This window comes from Sitophilus oryzae, unplaced genomic scaffold (assembly GCF_002938485.1).
Source record: "Sitophilus oryzae breed Bouriz unplaced genomic scaffold, Soryzae_2.0 scaffold_882_pilon_pilon, whole genome shotgun sequence".
NCBI classification, from domain to species: domain Eukaryota; kingdom Metazoa; phylum Arthropoda; class Insecta; order Coleoptera; family Curculionidae; genus Sitophilus; species Sitophilus oryzae.
Genome location: NW_022147508.1, coordinates 781,321 through 793,496, shown reverse-complemented (window position 1 = coordinate 793,496; position 12,176 = coordinate 781,321). Strand labels below are relative to the sequence as shown.

Below are 12,176 nucleotides of genomic sequence, written 5' to 3'. Positions count from 1 at the left end.
TATATATATATATAGTCTTCTTTTTTTGACATCTGAAATTCAAGTAAAGCATCTTATTCATGGATCACTCATGTATATTATACAGGGTGTCCCAGAAATAAGTGCAAGTATTTTAACTGGTAGTATAGTTCAACCCCAGAAACACGCCTATGAGGTTTTTTCGAAAAAAAAAGTAATTTCTTGATAATATGACAACATAGGTAGTAGATTAAATTTACAAGAAAGAAAATCCAGAAAAGATCCTGTGGTTCTCAAAATTTTAACAAAAAATATTTTTTTTGGAAATTTTCGTAAAGTAAAATAACTCCGTTATTTTGGATATTTTTGAAAAACGATAAAGAGGAAACGTGTTTCTTTTATCGAGATCTACCACCCCTTAAAATACTTGCACTTATTTCTGGGATATCCTGTATAAATTAAAATGTTCGTAAAACTCGGGCCGATATTCAATAGCGTTTACTCTATTATTTAAAATATATAAAATAGCATCTTATTTCCCCTCCATTTATACCTCCAAGAACAGGAGCTTGCAGTACTTTTTCCATTTTTCTTAAGTAAAGAAAATGTTGCACAAGAAATCAAGAATAAGCCGAAAATGTGAACATAAACCATGAGAATCTTAAGTTAGATCAATAACGTTATAGCGGTAACGGATAAATTTACAATATATTCCGAGAAATTTAATTTATCCCTCAAAATACCGTATTTATTACGTGACCGTATTTACTTAACGTTACAGGCGCGAGAACTTTCTATTTACATTTTTAATACGGTATCATGAGGTATATGCTCATTGGCACAACAACCAAAACTTTATTTCGGTTTTTTCGATATTCCGGTTCATCCGGTCCAATCGGTCTTTCGGTCCATCCGGTCCAACCGGTCCTCCGGTTTCAACCTGTCTTCCGGTCCAGCCGGTATACCGGTACAGTATCGGTTCCACCGATCTTATTGTTGGAACCGGTATACCGATTGTAGGACCGGTACTTTGCGATACCGGATACCGGTACTGAAATTTTAGGACCGAACATCCCTAAATTCAACATGGCGGATCCTATACCAATTGGACCCACACCGCTCTTGAGGTCGGTCATATGGGATCTGCCATCTTGAATTTTGCCAATCCGATGTCAGATTCGCGATCAATGACCCATTTGACGTCAGTCTCGAGGTCAGCCACCCAAAAAACTCACATATACTGATTTTGTTCGGATTTTTTTTTAAATTTGCGTCGGCCATATTTGATCCGCCTCCATTTGAAATTTTACGAATCCGACGTTAGATTTATGATCCGACCTAAAAAAACCTATACCGGTTTTGGCTAAGATCCGTGCGATTTTTTAAATTCGCATCGGCCATATTGGATCCGCTATTTTCAATTCTGCCAATCCGACGTCAGATTCATGATCAGCGACCCAAAAAAATCTATACCGGTTTTGGTTAAGATCCGTGCGATTTTCGAAAATCATGACTTGTGGTAGGTTTTTTTGAGTTTAGAAAAAATATCAGACTAGCACAATGAATTAAAATTACAAAAAAAACTCTGATAAATTTTTTATCGATAATTTGTTTTAAAATCAGTCATTAATCGTAAAGTTCTTTAAAACAGTATCACCAATTAATTCAATCACTTTTGATGCCTCTGTATTGTTAGTTACTATTAATAAAGAAATAAATGGCACATCGTTATTACTTCTTTTTATTTTAAAAATAAAGAGCTCAAATATTGAATACAAATATACCTCGTAAATTCAAACGATGTACCGAACTTATTGCTTACTTCTTACTTCCGAAAATAATAATAATAATTTTATATTATTGTTTCCTGTTCAACCGGAAAGTTTTAAATGGAATTGGCACTATTTTAGCTGTTATATAAAAATCGAGTTCATCGACACATCTAATAATTTTTTTTAGAAATAAACGTCAAATATCTATATCCTTTTTACTTATCCATTTACGTTTTGCGCTAGCTTCAGATTATAGAAGAAGAAATATCAATTTTAAGATGTGTTGTATAGTTGTATGACGATAATTAAAATTTTCTCGAAATTATTTCAAACTGTGCATATTAATATCACTTCGGCCGTTGTATTTCAATTTTATGATAAATGAATGTTTGCTTACAGTCGAGGGTTGAAACCTTTGGTGTTAAACAGCAAAATAAACACTAATTCACTACATTACACAAAAACACTTTACTTTTGACGCAGATGGTTAGAACTATTACTAAATTAGTTTTAATCATCTGCTGATGATGCTATCATGGTTAGCGAAACGCGCGTCCATTGCAAAAGTAAAGTGTTTTGGTGTATTGTGATAAATTAGTGGTTTTATAAACTTTGCGTGAATAGAAGAACTTTGTTTATTTACCAGAGTTAGATTTTTTTATTGTCCTAATGATATTAACACGTCTTAATACGTAATCATTCTCATATTATTTAAGGAAATTAATTATAGTTGACAGCCAATTTTTCACTATACTGTGTAGTTCGAATTGTATTGGGAAAACTTCGGCAGCATATTCTGCAGATAAAAAGAAGTAAAAGTGTTCGTATAAATGTATGTCCTAAAATGCTTCGTTTCGGATACAAGGCGAAGAAGCTTCATTTTTATTTGCATTTTTCCAGTTTTGTCCGAGATTTTTTCCAAATCATTTATGACCTAACATCGATATTTTGATGAAAATTGCTGTCTGGAAGTTTTTTGACATGAGAATTCTTATTTCGATATCAACTCCTACTTGTAGTAGGCGCCGTCTAAATATCTTTTAATTGGTTTTAAGAATAAAATGTTTTGTTCGTACCTGTATAAAACTATATTGAGTGAAAAAAATATTCGGAAATGACGATCGATGACATTCCCCTTATAATTTTATATATAAAATGTCGGCAATCTTCGTTTCATAGCCATCGCTGATGTCGTTTTTTTTTCTTCCATAGGTAAAAATCCCAGACTTTTTCAAGGTCCTTTTTTATGGTTTCAAACTTAACGTTTAATATAATAAATTATTGGTGTTTAGATGCATGTCATTAGAACATACGTCTAAAAGGTTTTTATTATTAACAAACGTCCGCTTTCTAAATGCATAGCAAATTCAATGTATTTTCCTTTGGTTACTAAATTCGCAGTGTAGTTAAACTAAATTGTAAGTGCCCAATAATTCGATTGAACCCGAGCGAACCGATATTTTTATCTACAAAACGATATCAAAACTTTCTATTCAGAATATAATATCAAGTTAATACATATCTCTTGGAATCATTTCCTCCCTACTAAGTTAATAAGAAAGTGTATTACGCAAAAATATATAAGGTGTCCAAAGAGAATATACATGACAGTGACAGTTGTGTTGTCTTTTGATGCACACGTTAACTGCATTATCTGTCATTTTTTGGATGTCGTCTTTGAAATGTTTCCTAGCTCGTTGGACAAACTTTACCTATTTGCGTTTATTGTTATATTTCATTTGTTAAAGCTGTCAATTCAACGATTCCGCTGAAAATCATCTATTGCATCTACTAATATTGTATTGCTGCTTTAAATAAAAACTAAATTCATTATGTTTATAATTTTTATGTATGTAAATAACCCATTCCTTTTTATATTCATATTAAAATCGATTTTATTTCTTTTCGTAATTATATAATAATCTATACCTACTAATATATAAAATCCTTAAGTGACTGACGTACTGATTAATCTCGATCCAGCTCAAACCACTCAACGTAAGAAGCTCAATTTTGGCATACAGGTTGATTCTAGGGTGTAGAGGTTCGATAAGAAGGGATTTTTCGAAATTCCAGTTCCAAGAGGTGAAACAGACCGAGTTATTTAAAAAAAAAACATAAAAATGACATAATTTGACAGGATTTTCCAATACGGCGGCCAATTCCGGGATCGATAGATCGTGCAAATTTAGTAGAGTATTCAACAAAGCAAAACAACGTGAATAAGTATTACTGCAGCTTGCCCCTAATTATTTCCACCGAAAACTACTTACTTTACTAAATGATTTGTACTAATTTATTTGTAGTCAACAATAGTAGATTTACATCTTCTTTTTATTAGAAAAAAGTTAAATTTAGTATACATGTTACCGGCAAAATTTGAAATCCAACATGTATAGAATTCCTAGGTATTATATCCCAGGAAACTGCAGTGCGCACAACGCTCAATGGAACGAAATATGCTGGGAATAACCAAGACAGATCGTAAAGGAATAAAGTGGATACAACAAAAGACCTAGGTAATAAATGCCATCCACAGAATCAAATCCCTTAAGTGGCAATGGGCAGGACAAGAAGCAATGGCAAGAAGGACGGACAACGGATGAACCACAAAAATTACAGCATAGTACCCACGAGGAATTAAGAGACCTAGAAGATGACCAAGCAGGGATAACTTGGGTCCGCAATAGACAACAATGGGCCCAATTACAAAGAGAGGATCTAAATATGTGATGGAGGCTACACCATAATTGGAAATAGTTGAATAAGCTGAGAATGATGATGGATATAATTCTCCAAATACTCAAGCACTGTATGAAATAAATTATTATATTAGATACATCTCCTAGGAAATTAGGGATATTATGGGATATTATAACTAAGGAATATTACGTGTATATTTGGCAGTAGCGAATGAAGTCTACCATTCTACTTAGGGGTTGATCACTCAACACCAGAATACACCCACTAGAACGACATACGCATTATTCGCTACTGCCAGTACGTAATGTTTTATATCATTATATTTTCTAAATAAGTACTACACTGCTAAAACCTCGGCGAAAACCAACGTACTGGTAGTTAGTTATTCGAGTTACACGGTGTAAATAATTCCAGTGCTTTAGAGAGGAAAGGATGCCCGGAATGTTAAAGGCACGAGACAAGAACGCTTGACGCCATATGGTCGTTCGTCCGGTCCGTTTCCGAGAAATCGGGAATAAATTAAGATTTAGTCCGATTCGTCATTGTTCCTTTTGATTTATTTTTTCCAGTCGCCTTATTCCCGCCTCTTATTGTTGGTGTTATGGTGTAAATTGTGCGGCACTTTCTGTACGTCGGGGTGTAATATATTACCATATTACCAGCTTTATGTATAACCGTTACTTTTCCCTGCTAGTCATAATAACTTATAAATATTACGCAAGTCGTAGTTGTAATTTGATGTGTAATTATTAGTAGTAACTTTTTTATATGATATTAGACCAAGCTGTAATTGAGGTATGATATATGGTTTAAAGTTTAAATAAACTATAGTAACCACACTTCGCGGCTTGGCTCGGTTTATTTCGATCTATTTCGGAGTTTGCGGCCGAGATTCCCCGCAATATAAGAAAAGCATTGAGTTTATTTCTGAAAATATTTCGAGAAATGGGGCTTTGCGATATGTTTCACGAAATATTTCCAGAAATATTTCGGGCATAGTGTAGAGGGTGTTTAAAGCTTAAACCTTCGTATATGATTTTTTTGTTTGTTGATAATTGTTCCTCTTTTTATTTTATGAGGTGAAAAACAAATAAATAAATAATCAAAGAAGCGGTAGCTATACAGGGTGTCCCAGGCTGAGCGTGCATTAGAAGTTTCTAGAGAACTACAATATCTAGATCGGATATTTTTTGCACATCGCTGTTTCAGAACGAGATCTATCGATTAAAAATAGTTTCAGTATGGTGGCACTTCCGTATATACGGCAAGTTGACAGCAACTTTCTTATTTTAAATGGGTATACACCCATTTTTTATTACATACTTAAATTCTCTGTAAAATTTTATGAATTTTGATATCAAACACTCTATACCCAACATTAACCAACCGTTTTTGAGAAAAAATATTTAAAATTTTTGGAGAAAACAAACTGCCTGTCAAAAAAACTGTATAGCCTAAACGACAAATTTAGTGATTACCAGCCAGTATATGGCATAAAGAAAAGACATGTGGCTATCTATTTCAAAAACTAAATTGTTCGAATGTCATATAATATTGGCCGCAACAGTCATGGAATTGAGCGATTAAAAAATTATCGTAAATCATTTTTTTCAAATGGGAACCCACTTTTGTTATTTCATAAGTGAAAAGGTTTTAATTCGGCACTTTTTGATTATACATTTACAAGTTTAAAAAAGCATTTATAGTTTTAACGGGTATATTTTATATTTTTTTTGTTTTTTAACCTGTAGCTTATGATTTTAAACGTCACGCGATGTAAAACTATATCTGGCCATGTCATATTGACATTAATTATCACTAAAATACGAGATAGATTTTTATAAATACACTTTATAAAGTTTTACCAGCAGTATTTGTAATATACGAAACTCAAATAATTAGTTTTTTTGACAGAAGGAAATAAATTGTCTGATGGTTTGACAGTTAATGTCAAAAAAAGCTAGATACAATCAAGAAAAAATGACGCTTTAAACTAGTTGCACAAGGCAAGAATTCTTGTCTTGAAAATCTCAATTTCTTGTCTTGTCTTGAAATTCAAGACAAGATATTTTCAAAGTCTTGTCTTGCAGATTTCTTGAATGGCAAAGTCTTGTCTTGTCTTGCAAGACTCTTGAAATTTCTTGTCTTGAGAATTTTACATTCTAATAAAAAGGTAATAATATTTCTATATTTTATTTCATAGAAAGCATCGCGTCGTATACAAAATGTAATACGGAAAAAATAAACAACAACGATGCTAATTTTAGCAAAAAAAATCTTAACGGACCGCAAAAGAACTATGTCAACGCGTCCGTTTGACGAAACAGGAGCCAGGAGCCATTACCAAATAAAAGCTTTAAAATTGTTAAATCTTGTTGGTTTATTATGTTTTAATTTGGTTACCCGTTTGTTAATTTTATTTTTTATGGTATTTATTTTATTTTATTTTATTATGGAAGATTGGATGGAAAAGTTTGGACACAGGGTGTACGAAAAGGTCATGCTAGAGTGTATATACTATTTGCGCTATTTGATACAACTTTTTGTTCGCGGGGCAATTTCGTGCATGAAAAGTAGTACCAAATAGCGCAAATAGCGTGCTCCACGAAGCCACCATTAGTTTCAACTACCGTTAGTTTTTTTTATAATACCATTATACCAATATAATTTTGTGTATAATACCAATTACCAATATACGGTTTGTTGCCTCGACTTTATTTTATTTCATTCTCAACTCTAAAACAATACATAATATAATAGTATAAACCCGGCATAACTTAAGCAAAGACCTAATTATCACTTAAAAAATGTATCATTGCTAACTTTCAAGAAATCTTGAATTCAAGAAATCTTGCAAGACTCTTGAAATTTCTTGCATATTAAAGTCTTGTCTTGTCTTGAAATTCAAGACAAGAAATTTTGAAAGTCTTGTCTTGAATTTCTTGCAAGAGTCTTGGTCTTGCAAGACTTTTTCAAGACTCTTGTGCAACACTACTTTAAATCTTAAATTAATAACTTAAAAACGATTTATTTTAGGTATAGGAAATATATGTATATAGTCAAAAAGTAACGAATTAAAAGATCTTTTCACTAGTGAAATAAAAAAAGAGGGTTTCTATTTGAAAAAAATGATTTATGATAATTTTTTAATCGCTCAGTTCTCAGTTCCATGACAGCTACGGCTAATATTATATTATGACATTCGAACATTTTAATTTTTGAAATAGATAACCACATGTCTTCTCTTTATGCCACAGTGGCTGTGGTAATCACTAAATTTGTCGTTTAGGCTATACAGATTTTTTTGACAGGCAGTTTTTTTCCTCCAAAAATTTTAAATATTTTTTTTTCTCAAAAACATTTCATGTTAGATATAGTGTTTGATATCAAAATCCAACAAAATTTTACAGAGAATTTAAGTATGTAATAAAAAATTGGGGTACCCATTTAAAATAAGAAAATTGCTGCCAACTTCCGGTATTTCCGGAAGTGCCGCCATATTGAAAATAGTTTTAATCGATAGATCTCGTTGTGAAACAGTAATGTGCAAAAAATCTCCGATCTAGATATTGTAGTTCTCTAGAAACTTCTAATGCACGCTCAGCCTGGGACACCCTGTATATCACTAACCTCTACTGATTAATAATTTTTTTTTATAATTTTATCCATTATTTAAGTTGAAATTATTGAAGCATATCTTTCAGTTTATCTGAATTTATCTGTTTTTTTGCTGCAGTTTTATATTTTTTTGGACCTTTATAATACCTGATTCTCTTCTTTCCAGATGAATAAGTTAAACGATAACACTGAAACTCAGGATGCAGGTGAATCAGATTCAGAGGATCCCGAGCAACTGTTGAACGAGTGGTTAGGAGAGTTGGACACATTAACAGGGGTGAGTGTGATTAATTCAGCAGCCAATATAATTTTTTTATTTACTATTAGAAGACTACTATTTTTAAATAACTAGATTACAATAAAACCGTCATACTGGCTGCTGTATCATTGTTTTTATCGAAGAAATTTGAAATTTGGGTTCAAAACAGAGTTCAAAATTCACTTTTCATTCTTTCCCACATTTTTCATTTAATTTCATTTTTGATTTCAAAATCATTAATCATTAAAAACCATTTCCGGTTAAACCGGATGCTACTTACATGGTTTTTAACTGTTTTGAAGAGTAATAACTTTTCGGTCGTATATAAAACTACTGAATAACAAAATAACTATATATTTAGGTAGTTTTCTATGTAAATCAGGCCTTTTGGGTAAAATCTAGGGAATGCAATCCCGCAAATGCGGGATCCCTCTGAGATTCCGCGGGATTTACCGTGCGGGATCTGCGGGATCGATACATTAGTACTGGGTAACCGAATCGATCTCAATTAAGAACCCAGTGGATTCCCCTTACGGCTTGGCCATTAAAAATAAGTGAAACAAACACGTTAGTTGTTAGATTTCTTTCTGGCATATGTGCGTAAGTGAAGAAAAGCGTTTAACTAGTACTTGTGGACAATTTCGTCAAATAAACTACGGGACATAATTATCGGAAGTAATTACCCAAGTGCATCAAAATTACCGATAATTTTTCATGAAAGCATGTTGTGTAAAAACTGCATGATTTTATATTCATATATTATGTTAAGATTCCGTTGTGGTACTTGAAGATTCCTTATAGTCTTGGGCGTTTTTCCTTTTCATATTAAATGCCCAATCGGTCTAAATATTGGCCAGTGCCGAGATTGAGATGTTCGCATCCAAAATGTAATTTCTATCTTTTATAAAGTCCATAAACTGTCTCCATACATACTGGTGATTAATTATAGTGTTTTTCGGCTTACTTTCGACAACTTTTTCTTCAATTGCACTTAAAGAATCTTTTCCAAATCGAGACATTTTTAGAATACCTATTAAAAATAATTTACGTCTAAGTGACAAATGTGTCATTGTCAGTTAGACATTCTGCGGGAAATTTTCGCCGGGTAATTTTCGATTTTAGCGGGCAATTTTCGCCGAAAATTACCCGTTTCATATGGGATTTTTTGTACATGAGTGAAATAATCGGGAAAATTTTAGGGTAAATTTAAAGTTGAATATCTCTTGAACTAAAAAAGATTTTGGGATGCGGTTTGGACCAGGTTTTGATGCATCTATTGTGATTAAGATGCTATGTGGTTTTCTAAATTATATTTAGTGAATTCTCGTACACAGGGTGTTTTATTGTATTGAAACTAGAAAAAACAATTTGATCGATTTTTTATTTTTTTTTGTTTTAAGGAAAATACGACGTTTTTTCGAAAAATATGCATTTTTAATCATACGTATGGTCTTAAATGGTACAAAAAGCTTTGTACATTCTGCATATGCCAAAAAATTATTGATATAGAGTGTATCTAAAAGCAGATAACTAACACAAGTTAAAAAAAAACTTAAACATCAGAATATTTTTATTTATAAAATAAGTAGATAAATTAAGTTTATTAAATATTAATATATTTTTTGAACACTCTGTATACATCGGTCCCAATTTCTGTACAGCTAGTTTAAGATATACGCTATATCAATATATTGTGGGCCTATGCAAAATGTACTATGCCTGTTGTACCATTTAGGACCAAATGTATGAGTATTGTTTACAGTCCCGCAATTTTGCGGATCTGCGGGATTGATAACTTGAATCCCGCGGGTTTGCGGGATTGAGATTTTGGTGCGCGATTGCATTCCCTAGTAAAATCGTTACGAACGACCATTCTTAAGATGTTTCGAATAGAAATAGTCAATACATGTCATTATTGACAAAAAAAACATGCTGAGTAGGCAGTTATTTGGTTGAAACGATAAATTTGGGAACTTTTTTATTTTTCTAAATTAATCATAAATTTTTCTTCGAAAAAATTATGGTAAAACAGTTTTCTGTTGAACCTGTTGCACAAAAATATTTTAAATTTATTATTTCAGTCTATTAACTATCTAACTATGAGTAGAATAACTAACTATAGATAAAAATAACATGTTTAATTTATGTTATGATGATGACATCTATTGGGAATTACTTCGATAACAAATATGCCAAGAACATCGCTCGTAGCGATTTTTACCAAGAGATCGTTTTTACGTAGAAAACGGCATAGTTTTTTTACTCAGTATAGTTTTGTACAGGTACGAACGAAAAGTTAGTACTCTCAAACCAGTTAACAAACTATATAAGTGGTGCCCTCTAAAAGTAGGAGTCACATTGACATCGAAATAAAATTTCTCATGTCAAAAAACTCCCAGGAACCAATTTCCATCCAAAAATCGACATTTTGGATTATTTTTTAATTATTTTTATTTTTTTTTTAAGTTTAAATTATTTGTAACAATGTACTCTTAATGACATCATTTGATTTTATGTGAATGTTCACATTTATTGTGTGTGTATCATATGATCTAAAATAAAGAAATGTATTATATAATTATTTTATTAATATTCCAATATCAAAACATAATAAATAAACTTGATTTATTTAACTTTAATATCGTTTAACAGTCAAACAGAGTAAAGCGTAAATATTTAACCCAATCAGTGTGCTGAATACTTCGTAATTAAATTTTTATTCCTTTGTTATTTTTATTAGCGGAATCCATTATAGTTTTATGAGTACAGTTCCATAAATAATACGCCATTAAGTTTTACAACATACATATCAATTCGACAATGTTGTCGAGCTTGAAAATACTTTTACAGCACTTGGTGAGGCCGGGACTCTTAATATTATTTGTCGATGGAGGTGACAATGTAATTTTGATTAAGCGAATATTGAATTATGAAGAGATAAAGTGGATTGACCGATAAGGAGCGGTTAAATTTAAATTGAAACGAGCAGGCCGACGAACGGCGAGCATGTTTTTGTTGGTTAGTTGTGTGACTGGCGGATTCCATTCGATGTTCTGTTACTTCTGCACCCGATCTGATTAAGATAAAATTCCGAAGATTGATGCATTATCAAAAATGACTAGCTTTTTCCCGCGTTTTCGTCCGCGTACACCTCGAATCCATGGATTTCCTTTATATTTTTTCACGTACAGGATGTCCCATTTTAGTTGAAATCAAAAGTCGGTTTATCTCTGTTATTAATGATAAAAAATTATAAATTTTTTGTCAAACGGAAGATGCTGTCAACACAATTTCATAGTTCCCTCTTCGTTTCAGAGCTACAGCGTCTTTTTGAAAAGTTTGCAGTTTAGGGCAGCCCCCGTATCTTCGTTATTGCGAAAGGTATCGAGACTGATTCTTAACTACAACTGATTCTTGTAGAACTTTTTACGTAGAATACAGTGGTGTAGTCTGTTTTTGTACGATTTTTTTTTTGAAAATATGAACTGAATTATCTAAAGGAGTATCTAATAAAAGTTCCGGTACGATAGCTTCCAAGATTTACAAATAGCGGTAAAGAGTTATGTTTCCATGATCTATAAAGAATTTATTAGTGGTTCCTAAAATAAAACAAGAGACAGATAGCAGTGTACTTTTAATAAATTCTTTAGCTTCTTTTATTATCAATCATGGCCTACTAAACGAATAAATTGATTTTTTAATGAAAGCATTCAAATATGGCAGTAAATAGTGAAAATTAATTTGATAAGTGATATATATTTTTGAGAAGCTTATAACAAGCCAGATCATATAATTTATAAATATACAGGGTGTTCCATTTAAGAAAACAAAACTTTAGTTCATATCTTCAAAAATATTCTTTTCGT

General features: G+C 31.9%; 1 protein-coding gene across 1 annotated transcript in view; it reads left to right on the top strand.

Annotated features, from left to right (window-relative positions):
* LOC115890539 (ras-associated and pleckstrin homology domains-containing protein 1) overlaps nucleotides 1–12,176 on the top strand; it is a 331,325-nt gene that overhangs the window by 34,695 nt on the left and 284,454 nt on the right. The window contains exon 2 of the mRNA XM_030910796.1: nucleotides 8,218–8,328. Coding sequence (XP_030766656.1) covers nucleotides 8,218–8,328 — 111 coding nt within the window. The remainder of the gene's footprint in view (nucleotides 1–8,217; nucleotides 8,329–12,176) is intronic.